At 41.3% G+C, this 12,983-nt stretch overlaps 1 protein-coding gene across 1 annotated transcript; it reads right to left on the bottom strand.

Annotated features, from left to right (window-relative positions):
• Positions 1–3,263: 3,263 nt before the first annotated feature.
• On the bottom strand, positions 3,264–11,396 carry f9b (coagulation factor IXb). Its single transcript, XM_036522967.1, has 8 exons — positions 11,179–11,396; positions 7,208–7,374; positions 6,955–6,979; positions 6,620–6,733; positions 6,357–6,491; positions 5,461–5,780; positions 5,227–5,353; positions 3,264–4,265 (listed from the first exon to the last, which is right to left on the bottom strand). The coding sequence occupies exons 1-8, from the start codon at positions 11,243–11,245 to the stop codon at positions 3,685–3,687; spliced, it is 1,536 nt and encodes a 511-aa protein (XP_036378860.1). The 5' UTR covers positions 11,246–11,396; the 3' UTR covers positions 3,264–3,684.
• Positions 11,397–12,983: the final 1,587 nt, after the last annotated feature.

Genomic DNA, 12,983 nt, shown 5'->3' with positions numbered 1-12,983 from the left:
CAGAGATTCTTTTTATAATTCAGAAACAATTAAGATTGTTCACGAATAATGTGGTTGAATAATGGATTTTATTCCAGAAAACAAAATGGTCCTATTTATTCATATGCTTTTAATTAGTATTTTTACTTCTTGTCAGACATGGATGACACTGACAAGGTGCTTTGTGTAGTGTTCATGTAGTGTTCATGTATGAAGTTTTGTCAGAGTGGAATTTTTGACCGTTCTGCTTGGGAGAATTACTCTAGGTCCTTCAGATCTCTGTTGTTGCTTTTGTGAACTGCTTTTGTGGATTGAGGTCTGGAGCTGGAGATGATCTGAACATTTATTTTATATTTCTTGGGTGGGAATGAGAAGACATTTTTGTAGACAGGTTTGAGCTTCTTGGTACAGGGAAGCACGTTTTTTGGCAAACATGTCCTTGTACATGTGTATGTTCATAATATCCTCCATCTTAACCAGGACTTCAGGACCAATAGATGAAAAACACGATAGCCTCCCACAACCATATTTCACAGTGGGAATGGGTTCTTTATCAACATAATATAATACAACCTTGCCTTTTATGACAAATACAAATCTGAAGGGCATGAGCAGAAAGCTCCATTTTCATCTTATCACCATGACACCTGCTTCCAATAGTCATTTAGATGTAGTCTGGTACAATAAATTGAAATTACCTCTTTTTGTAGCTTGCCTTCAAAAGAGACTTCTTCCTTGCAACCCATACCTTGCAATTCCATTCATACAAACAATGGATGGTCTGAATGGTTCTTTTGACACTTTATAACGTGTTTCTCAAGGAAACCTCCAGCTGTTGCCTTTGGATTTATGATTGCCTCTCCAACCACTTGTCTCACAGCCCATTGTGGTAAGATGGACATGCATCCTCTCCCTGACAGCCTTGCCCCTATGCCGGTACCTTTAAATGTCTCAATAGTGGACACTACCATGTAAAGTGCTAAATTCAGCTTTTATGAATTCATCTGTAACCATCTTACAACTTGTGGAAGTCAGTCTTGAGAGATCTCTTTGACTTTAACTATGATGATGCATGCTACTGAAGAATCTTTTCTGTGTGTTTTATATCACAGAGAAACAGGAAGCTTTTTGATGCCTCTGTATGGTTCCAGAAGCTTCCACTGAACTTCCAATAAGCACAATGTTGGTGTAAGTTTGTTTAGTCAGATTTTAATGATTTAAGTCATATTGTTTCGAAGTCTTCATATTGCTTTAAGGTGTGATTAAATGGCGCCTCGTGGGTTTTCTGGATTAAGCTTCATTAATTGTGAACAGTCCAGATTCGCGTTGTGGAGTTCTATTACAAATGAAGCATAACTATTTTAAACATAACTGATAAATTATCCAATACGTACATTTTTCCTTTTATAGCATGTGTATACATGCGTACTTGCAGCACAACTCAACTAATTTGCATATCTTCTTGAATGATTGGTCATTATCTATGTTTTCTTAATTCTGCAGATCTTGTGCTGACCTTATACGTTGAAAAATTGAAAATAGAAAAAAAATTTGCAAATGCAGTGCATAATGACATGCACATGTGCTCCCTCTAAGTTTGCAGAATCTGCATGCCATCTGGACACTGAGCAGTCATTTTCAAGTATATTAATGTATTCATTGGTATCATTGTTTCATTCTTGTACAGCTTCTATGTTGTATATATGGACAAAATAAACTTTGGTATGAATATTGTTGTGTGATAATGGATATTGTCTGTGATACATCCTGAAAGATCCGAATTATCCCGGCCTGGAATTACTTCATCGATAGCTCCGTGTGAATTTTGACAATACCCAAAATGCTTAGTGCTCTCACAAACAGCAAATCCTCTTGTCTGACATTTTGGGATTACAGCAGTAGAGGAGGAGTTATGCATAATTTGAAGTCCAGATAAGGCCACCTGGCTTTTGTTGTTTTTGAATCACTGGAATGGCTGCATTAATCAGATTCAATGATCCACAGTCTCTTAGGACCTGGTCTTTTGAACCAATCGGTGCAGTCGTCTTTGTCCTTCTCGTTATCAGAGGTGTTAATATCATCTAGTATTATGATACTATGATGTAACCACATTGTATTTGTCCCTTTTTCCCATATTGTTATTTTATGTCTGAGAAGTTTTTCATGAAATAACATTGGCATATTACTGACACCAATGAAAATTCTGAAACTATAAATTCCAAATAACATTTTCTGAAAGACCACGCCAATCAAGCAGTAAAAAAAAAATTCTAATGACTCAGTTTTCACTGTTACAAAAATGTGTGTATCAGTTATGACCACATGTAATGAATCATTATTTAAATTAAACATTAAACTGTACATAAACAGTGATTATTTGGTTAACTATTACCTCTTTTGTAATAATCAAAATTTTTTATTGCAAAAGAAATAAAGAACAATGGCTAATTTGCTACATGGGAACAGATAAAGTGGATATATTGCTGAGACACTACAAAGTCATGCACATTTCCATCAAAATTTCCATCTTTTTTTGTGATGTACGCCTAATGACTTTGACCTAATCACACATAACATTTCATACACATATAATGTACAGACAACGGTAGTATTTAACCCTTTCCATTGCCAGAAGTTACTGTTTCATCAGACTGTAAGAACTTGAATGACGTGTTCATCTGTTTCAGCAAATGCAGAAACCATGATGGAATAATGGAATTTCCAGTTCCTTTGGCAGTCACTGTTAACCATTCCCCTTTTTCAAATCATGTCTCCTGCAATGTCATCTTACACCACCAGATGGCATATTTAAAAGGCCATCAGGAACAGCAGCCATTGAGTGACATGGTGACACACCATTGGAGCTAAATCAGTCTGCTATTTTTCTGCAGCACCCTGTCTTTATATCCTGACGAAGAATAGAGGTCAAAAACATATGAAAAGGATTGAGAATGATAACTGATTTCCTAGCAGTCCCGCGTCGACGTGATATTTTTTCAGTCTGTTTTTTGATTTATTCATTGAAAATAATTTTAAATCTTTGAACTGTCCACTTTATCCACTGATCCACTGTAAGCTGTAATACACAACTCACTCCAATTCATTATAGCGTGTTTATTTACATTGTTTAAGAATAACTAATTTTATAAGTTATGCATGATTCCTGTAATAACTACCTAGATATTCAAAACCTAGCAAATGATGTGAAATGTTTGCACACACACACACACACACACACACACACAAGCAGGCAGATGACACACAAAAAACACAAAAGAGAAATGTATGGGCAGTAGACTGTATTAGTGGTCTAACTGGCTTTAGGTTGATTGTGTTGGTTTTTGAGGATAAACACTATTCACTCATTCACCTATTGCTTTTGGATCTAATAACCTCTACAGTGTACTGTAAATAGAATAATTCACAAAATTTCAGAGAAAAATCCTTCAGCAAAGTACAATTACATCCTCTCCTCTTGGTGGTCTTCACCTTTGAACCCCTGTTCTGCATGTATTTTTCAGTTTTGTTTATTAGACATTTTTCCTCATAGACACAATTCTTGTTTTCTTTTTGTGTTCTTTTATTTCCCGTTATCAAACACAGCACAAGCAAACAAGCAGGAGGAAAGACCAGGTGCATCTGTCATCAAATTTACTAGTCCAGACCATATCATGTCAGCATGGTCACAGGGAGAGGGACTGCATTTTAAAGGTCTTGGTTGGAATCAAAGGTGCCCTTTTTGATCCCGGTGACATGGGAGATCCAGGGGTAGTAGCGGGACACGCGGGTGTAGATGCCGAACTTGCCATCTTTGGCGCACTCCTCGCCCCAGCTGATGATGCCGGTGAGGAACGCAGTGTCCCCATGCCGGGTGACGTGGGGGCCGCCGCTGTCCCCCTGGCAGGCGTCCATTTGCTGGTCGGCGTAGCCGGCGCAGAACATGAAGCGGGTGACGCGCTCGCTGCTGCTGCCCTTGCACATGGTGCGGCTCACGTAGGGCACGGTCACCTTCCGCAGCACGCGCGAGTCCACCCCCCTGAAGCGCTGCTTCCCCCAGCCGCTCACCACCGCCGGGGGGCCCTCCTGCAGCAGCTTCTCCGTGAAGTCCTTGGGCCCCAGGCAGACGGGCAGCACAAAGTCCGAGAAGGCGATGGGCGTTTGCAGCAGCAGGAGGGCGATGTCGTGGTTGTACTGGCTGGTGTGCTTGTCGTAGTGCGGGTGCGGGTGCCACGCGACGATCTCGTGGTCGCGCTCTGTCCCGTCGTCCTTCTCCACGTTGTGCTCGCCTGCGGACAATGCCATGGTGAGATCGCAACTGAGGCACCGAATGTGGCCTCTCTGAACATCCCTGCATTGCACTTTATACTAATGTCTAGACCTGGCAGAGGAGGTGGAGAGGCATGCTTAACACCTCTGTGTAAAGTCAAGGTTCAAGGTTCAAGGTTATCTTTATTATCCCACTAGGGGAAAAATGTTTTGCAGCCAGGGTTCACATCCAACAGAATACGAAAGGACAACGTCGACTACAACATCAGCACAATAAATGTAGTTCATTCTCATTCAACCACAGTGACACCACAAAATGGCTCCATGGCCTGTTTTTAATCAATTTCACCACATTGGCTACTTATGTTTAAAAGTGATCGTAAATTGCCACAGAGGAATTTTTGGCTGGATTTCATGGCATAAGCCAATTGGCCTTACTTCAAAATCTATATTGGCTACCTAGGGGAATCTGTCTATATTTTAAAACAGAAAAACAAAGGTTTATCACACCAATATACACTATACACTATACACACCAATCACACTGGCTATTTTTGCAAGACTACCTACTGTTTTCCATAGCAAAAACAGTATGCAGTCTGCTAGCAGGAATCCCGCTCTGTCAATATGCTACACCAACACACATGCTACTTTCCATATGCTTTGAAATGATGCTGCCACTAGAATTCTAACTGCCAATCCCAGGATTCTAATGGGGTTTCTGAACCAAAAAATATGATTTTAAAAATCACTTGAAAAAGGTTTAATTCCCAGATTTTTTTCAAATAATAAGCAAATTGCCCATGTTAAGTGTGTGAATGAAGCTTTTTTTAACTCACCTATCTGCCAAACAGCTTCGCAACAACACCTCATAACCAGCAAGAACGATACCGAAGCTAAAAAAGACTAAAAATAATATTGCGCTTATGGGTTGCCACACTTACTGTGTGACTTCAGTAGACGGCTGAGCTTGACTCTTACCCACTCTTATGAAGGTGTCCTTCTCCTTGCCCTCCACCTGGCAGTGGGCAGCGGTGATCACCCACAGCTCATTCAGGATGGTTCCTCCGCAGAAAACAATCTTTGATTGTCTGTCGATCAGTGCCACCTGCCAGAGTCACCCAGAGGCATCACACTGTGGCCAGTTTGAGCCAGCTGTGCGCTGGGTGCACACACGGACGAACAGCAACAGCTAGGGAGACACAGAGACCCTACCTGCCATGGTGTCTCCCCAGGTGTCACCTCGTCTCCCCCGACGATGCGATTGTCCCTGTTCACCTCTACAGTGGCAGAAATCATGGTGGGGAAGAATGCCCCAAAGGGCACCTTGCTCCGGAATAGGGGCGGGGTGCTGGCATTCGTAGGAGAAGGACTGGTTGCATTTGGTGTGGGAGGGCTAGCCTCTGTGATGGCGTTGAGGGGAGGGAGGGTCGTTGTTGTTTCATTAAAACTCATGTCCGCGGGTAGAGCGTGCACGGAACGCGTGGACAACACAGCTTTTACAGTCTCCCCTAGTTTGCCACACGGGAATTTTCCTGAAAATATATGCACAGGGACACATGCACAGATTGAAAAATTAAGAATTAAATCATACACTGAGCATGTTTAACAAACTCACTATTACTCTTCTTTGAATTAGGAAACAAACAAAACCTCACAGAAAACTAGGCCACTTTTAAATTTTTCCTTTCTTTGTGGTTGCTTTACAGACTGTATGTACAGCTTCAATATGTTGTTTCTAGGAATAAAATGTCTGAAGCTTTGCTGCAAACTCTGAGGAATAAGGGACAGTAAAACACTAAAGGACACCAAGGTGCTACTATATTATGGATTATGGGTTATGATGTGAAGGGCATGAGAGCTATCAGAAGAAAACATAGAAGAAGAAATTTGAAACAATCAGCACTGAATTCCTGGCCTCCTGCGGCATCAACGGTTCTGAGTGACACACTGCTGTTGTATCTGTGAGAAGAAGTTACTGAATCTGAATGGTTTCAGCCTGCATTCAGCTGTATAATGGGTTAATGTGTAAAACATGTGCCAAGGAATGCACCCTGGATCTAGCAATCTGCTTGTAAGTATTGCAGTGTCATAATTTATGAAAACACCACCCTCAGGTTCACAGGAACGTCCGTCTTTGCCCAGCTTATACCCGTCCGCACAATCGCATGTCACTCCCTGCAGGGGGTGGGGCTCACAGAAGTGCATGCAGCCCCCATTACTGATGTCACATTGCCTCACCGTCTCTGTGGGGAAAGCAGAAGCAAGAGACCACTGCTTATAAAGCTGTCTCTGTGGATGCCGTGACTAAGATCTGTAGCTCTGTTGAACTACTAAAGATTCGCCAGCCGTGCATGCCACCAGCTGAGCTCACCTATCTCACAGTTCTTCCCAGTGTACCCGACCGAGCACCAGCACAAATAGGAGCTCATGCCGTCCTTGCACACGCCACCATTCTGACAGGGTGATGACTCGCACTGGTCCCCGTCTGAAACACACGGGCAGCAATCAGAAATGTACGATTCACGGTACAGAGACGTGGTCAGAAACCACACAGAGACGGAAGAATGAATTCCGCAAATCAATATGAGAAAGATGCGAGCTCTCAGTGTTTGATAAAATTGTGCATGGTTTCCTCTTTTACAGACATAACACGTCGCGTCTACATTACAGCATCAGCTCACAAACTACATGGCTAAACATACTCACCTATGTAGCCAACCCAAAATTCCATCTGCAAAAAATGAAAAAAACAAAAAAGATGATAAGAAAGGATAGCATTGTAACAGTATTGTCAGGGGAGTTTCCTTTGTTTCCTTATTAAGGGTTTTTTTTTTTTTACAGTATCTGTACTACCATGGTGCATGAGAGTGATTCCAGTATAGACACACTCCTAGCTCCTTATACCGTGTGAATGGCACCTGTCAGTTTCGACCCCCTGACGGTGAAGGATGTCACCCACTGTTTTCTCCCTGTTTTCGAAGACTTCTCTGGCCTCCTCCCAGCTGCACTTCTCTTCCATGCACTCACGTTCCAGGTTGTCCGCCTTCATCTCCTCAAACGGTGTGTTGTAGCGTCTCTGCCTCTTCAGCACAGTATCAGCCGTGTGCTGAGGCAGGAACACCAAAGCTGGACCAGGGAGAAAAAACATACATAGTGAATGGGAGTCAGATTCTGAGAAAAGTACCGCTTCAGGGAGAGGAAATGAAAACCATAAACAAGTAAATACAATTCCTACACTCAGAACCAAAATAAAATAAATCTGCAATGTTCTAGACCTAAAACATTATAGAATAGCCTGTCACATAAAACTTTGCTTACAGGATAGCCATTGGTATCATTTTTTTAAATGACTTTTTATAACTATTGAGTGAACAAATACTTGAACCCTGGCACGAAGCCAGTGTCAGTGGAAAATTCTCTACATTGTTACACACAGCTCTTCAGCCTCATATAGCTAGCAAAACAGCAGCATCTTCTTTCACATTCTACTCTTTAATACCAGAATTCAAATTTTATTACAATGGAAACATTTTCAACAGATCCTTCTCACAAGCCTGCTACAAGACACTACTAGTTTGCAAATTCACACTTCACAACAGCTAGCTCAAAGTTCAATTCACACATATTTCACGTTCATAGTTCACAATTTTGAATTCTGAACACATTCACAGTCCCAGTTCATTTCTTCCATTTTTTTAAATGACCTGCTCTGAGCTTATCTTTTTCAGTAGAACCTCCTCCTACCCATCCATCCCCAGCCCCCGATCACTGCCACTTCACTCTGGTTGTGTATACTTGTACATTCATTCCTTATGTATTTTACTAGTGGAAGTGCAAAAACAAGTAATAAAAAGTTCAAATCACAAAGTAAATTCCTTTATCATTTGTATGCATATGAACAATGACTTGCACTAGCCATTTTGCAAATTTTTTTTAAGCTAGCCAGTGTTTACAGTGCACCGTGTACCCTGTCATATAAGGGTATTGTCCACCAAAAAAATGAGCACATTCAATGACCTCGCTCTTTTAACGCGTTCATGCACAACACAACTAGTTAGCCAGCTTCTAGGACTTTTGCAACTCGGAGGTTAAATATTATCAGAACCAAAGAGACCACTCACAGAATTTCAGAGTAACTCATAGAAGAAGATAAGAAGTGGCACAGAAGATCTATAATATCGAGTAGCCATAGCTGCTATGTTACTAAATTATTAGCTTGCCAGGTAGAGAAGACTATCTGAAACAGAGCATGGGTGTTTGCACCTGCAGGAGAAGAGGAAGAGGAGGTTTTTTGGTGGGCTCAGCATTGGGAAACAAACCACTAGAAGTTGAGGTTGCGGCCTATCGATATTAGAACGATTCACATTTTTTGGTTATTTAAAATGAATGACCGAATTCAACTGGTATGGATACAGGCAGCAGAACGATGCAAGGGAATTAGTAAGCAAGTAAACGTTTTTTGAAGTTTCAGGTTTTAATGCTATTAAGGCAATGCTTGATGGATGACTATTCAGTATGCTGTTGACGCTATAGGCTTCAGAAATGCTCATGAAGGACCAGTTTTGTGCTTTAGTTTGTAATGGTTATGGTTGTGATTGTGGTTGGGGAATTTGGTCGTATATCAGTACTTAAACATTCTACCTCAGTCTTCCCCATCACAGGCTTACGGCGCATCATCATTTGGAAATCATTAAAATGGGTTATTTAAAGTAGTAAAAATCGAAACAATGTAAAATGTCTTCTGTTTTAGTTTGTCTATTTTGTTGTATTGCATTCAATCCACAGTGTTGCAAACAAAAATAGGCATTGTAGTGTCGCAACATTACAAAGTGAATAAATGAAAATGAAATTATTTATTAATTATTATGTATTTACTGTTCATTTTCTGTTCTGAGATGTTAGAAACGTCAGATTCAACGGGAGAAGAGCAGTCCCAAAAGGATCAGTCTTAAAGCAGAGGAGTCCAAGTCTGATAGAAAGTCAAAGTCAGAGTCAGTCAAAGAAGAGGTAGAGGAAGTCAAAAACAGATTATTGTTATGGTAACTGCTTCTTTGATGGTCACATCTTAAACATGCAATGCCACAATGACATGTTATACATTCAGGTATCCTTCTGCTTTTACTGTGTTATTTACAGTAAAGTCCCTTTCCAACTCTGTAGTACAGGGCCTGTAGTGATTTTTTTTTTTTTACTGTCTGTATTTTTTTTTATGTTTGTATTGCATTTTAGGAGCCATTTCTACCTGTGGTTTTCTCATACCATCTTTACTGGATTCTCAGCATGGATTTAATGGGAAAAATTTGACAGACAGCACTGCATTTCTTTCTGTCTCACCCTGTATTGCTTATCGCACCATGAGAGTACAGCAGGGTTTTTTTCCCCTTCAACTTTGAGAGCTACACTTGAATTAACTGATGTATGCTTTTCGCATGGGAATGACAGTACCCACTTCGTTCTGATACTATACTGTATTGAGGTGCTTGGTACTTATTCTTCCATATTAAGGTCCATACAATTGTTTTTTTTGGTGATACCTCTACTGGTAGTGACTGATGAAACATCTTTGGCAGAATATTTATAATAATTGCTTCTGTTCTTGAGCTTAACTCAAGGGACACTGTATTCCATCATACACCTTCCTTTAATTGTATACTTCAGGGAGTTATAATTTGGCATATTCTTTTTTTGCCGTTAAATGAGATATGTTTGCAAGCTTTTGATAGAATGTGACCGTGTAACTTGAATGACCTGTAAGTACCTATTTTCTTAGCATTAACATTGTAGCCTAAGGTTTTACTGCATTTTCCTAGGATCTGATTATATAAAGAGGATATTGGGTCTGCTGGATGTATTAAAATATAATTTGCATGCAGTGCAATTTTGTGGTTGTCCTCCCACATGTTTATACCCTTCGCCTAATTAACTGCATTGACCGATCAATATGCAGGGAAATTATCTGCAGAGAGAAGGTAGCCTTGCCGCGTCCCTCTTTCCAGCACTATTGTCTCTGTGATGTCAGTGATGTATGGCGGGGTGTTTAAATAGTTTTCAATGCTTGTTGTCAAAGTCCAGTATTGGCCACTACTTTGTACATGAGGGTCCAGTTGACAAACAAATGCCTTTTTAGGATCTAGACTGATTGATATGAAGCTGATTTTTTTTCTATGTTTAATGTGAGTTATTATGTATAGAGTCCATCTGATGTAAGATTTGCCTTGAGTTTGCTTACCTTGTATAATGCCTGTCCAGGCAAGTTAGTAAATTGTACATATTATTTTATTTAATGTTTTATTGTTATTGAGGTGTATATCTTGTGGTCATTGTTGAGTGTATATTCTGGATTGCGAGAGGTGCAGTTTTTGTTATCTTTGCTGTCTTATAATGGACATTGATGGTTCTCCTGTGTCTCGGGTGCAGTTGGAGGGGGATTGGGAGCATACAGTGGATGTAAATTGCCATTTTAAATGTTGCTTTTCAAGCCTTAGTGAAGTCATCAGGTCAATATGATTGTTTTTATACTGAAGTAGCCATAGCTGAAACGTACCTGACCTCATTTGGCGCACGCACGCACACACACGCACACACACACGCACACACACACACACACACACAGCACCCTTGCCCATATGATGTGTCATGACTGTTTGTGTGTACTGACAAAAAGCAACACTATAAAATGACAATGACTGCAGGAACAAAAAGGGAGCTGATCACATGTTTCACCTCTGCCAGGATAAGGGGGGGGGGGGGGGGGGGGGGGGGGGGGGGGGGGGGGGGGGGGGTGAACAAAAGCTTCATTTTGAGTAGTTCTGAATGCAATCATGAACAGCAGCATGGCGGAGGTGTGGATGTCCTGTCCTCTCCAGCCTGGAACGAGCGATTGTGCGTGGTTGAGTGGGTGAGTGGGGCGAGTGGGTGAGTGGAACCTACCTCCACAGCGGAGCCCGTTCTCCAGCAGAAGCCCCGAAATGACGAGCAGAAGGTAGATTCTTGCCATCCCGCCGCAGGGAGATATCCCGTCAGCCAGAACGTAGCAGAGAGGAATGATCAAACCCACTGGCTGCTCCAAAGTGCAGCAGTGTGTTTGCGCCTGATGGGCACAAAAGGTTATTTGGCCACCTGTGTTTGTGCTACAGTGATCTGGCCAGCTCTGCTGTGGCAGTGGCTGTTTTGACAGTGGTATTTTGGGAAAATGCGTAGTGTTTGTGTAAATAGGTGTGTGTGTGTGTGCGTGTGTGTGTGTGTGTGTGTGTGTGTGTGTGTGTGAGCATGTAGGTATCTTTTTGTATTGTTTATCTGCAAGGTTGCATTGGGAGCTGCATTGCATACAGTTGTGTTTGTACATGTATACCTGTACATCTTTCAAGTGACCAAAACACCACTGTTGTTCTGTGCTCTATATCACCATGTGTGTATGTGTGTGTGTGTGTGTGTGTGTGTGTGTGTGTGTGCGTGCGCGTGCGCGTGCGTGCACACACGTGTGAGTGGGTGTGGTTGTGTGTGTGTTTGTATGTGGGCCTATACATGCACAAATGTGCATGTGTATATGTTTATGTGCACATGGGGGTGTTAATGTGCATGATTGTATACTTCTAATGCACCAAGGCCATGTTACATAACCTCAGTATTTTACGCCACATCCTGAGATTGAGCAACATAGTAAATGTTGACATTAGCTGCCTGTCTGACATTTGATGTCCAAGCAAGTTAAACAGTGATGTACCAGAGAGGAAACGCCATAAATAGAGCTCACTTGTTGGTCTCGAGCAGCTAGGATATTCAGTGTGTCTCTCACACCCTCTTCTTTCACCCAGCAGTCAGAGTGATTTAGAAATGTGTTTTATCACCACACACAACAATAACCTTTTTCCACCACTTAAACAGATTACCTTTATGGCAATAATCAGTAGGCATTCATAATCCATGGGAGCTAATGCCAAAACAGGCAATGGGGGCTGTGGTACAGGCGGTTTTGTTCCTCCTGGTCACTCAGCCATGACCAAACCCATGAAAACCAGAATGCAAGCATACTTGGAAGTCAGATTTTGAGTTACTGACAATGATCTCTCTTGGCCACTAGATGGTGGACATGTTCTTGATAAATCTTTTGAGTCAGTGTGGAAGATGACATCATAGAGAAAAGTGAGTCTGTGCAGGGTGAGGATGCCATTCTTAATGGCAGGAAATGGTGTAGGTAATCAGCAGGAACATATTAGGTCTCATTTACCCCACACAGATATTGGGTCAGGTAATATTTGATTAGGAGAATAATAAATGATCTTAGTGATTAAATAGCTTGTAATGACTCTTGTAAGTTGCCAGTGCAGTAATTTAACAACCACCCCCATTAATTGTCCTCAAAGACTGCTCACTGCTTGAGTTCAAATGAGGTATCAAGTAAGAGAGTGAGTGAGAATTAGGCTACTGTACTGAGCAATGGTCCTCATATTTTACTTTCTGATGGGAGTCACAGAGCCATATTCATCCCTAACTTAGGTACTGGAGCCTCCCCACTTCTAAAGGTTGGAAAAAATTCAAGGTCAATTCTGTATTTTGGCTTGATCTGCAAGTAAATTTTTAGAAGAAAATGTTTTTCCATATGTAAAATGTATTCTTTGTCTTGAATAAGAATCCAGTGACGGTTATTGTCTTCCCCCAAATCTTAATAAGACCACTATCCTTTCACCACATAGGGTGATAATAATGAGGAATGTTGCCAGTATGTCCACAGTTAA

This window comes from Megalops cyprinoides, chromosome 3, assembly GCF_013368585.1.
Source record: "Megalops cyprinoides isolate fMegCyp1 chromosome 3, fMegCyp1.pri, whole genome shotgun sequence".
Classification (NCBI taxonomy): domain Eukaryota; kingdom Metazoa; phylum Chordata; class Actinopteri; order Elopiformes; family Megalopidae; genus Megalops; species Megalops cyprinoides.
Note: the sequence above shows the minus strand (reverse complement) of the source record. Positions and strands in the feature narration are given on the sequence as shown.

Excerpts from the sequence above, each read along its gene's own strand:
- f9b (XM_036522967.1), bottom strand. The coding sequence starts at position 11,245 with ATGGCAAGAATCTACCTTCTGCTCGTCATTTCGGGGCTTCTGCTGGAG. Across the intron at positions 6,980-7,207 it reads TCGAAAACAGGGAGAAAACA|ATGGAATTTTGGGTTGGCTA; the intron begins GTGGGTGACATC and ends CATTTTTTGCAG. Across the intron at positions 5,781-6,356 it reads ACGTTCCTGTGAACCTGAGG|GAAAATTCCCGTGTGGCAAA; the intron begins GTGGTGTTTTCA and ends ATATATTTTCAG.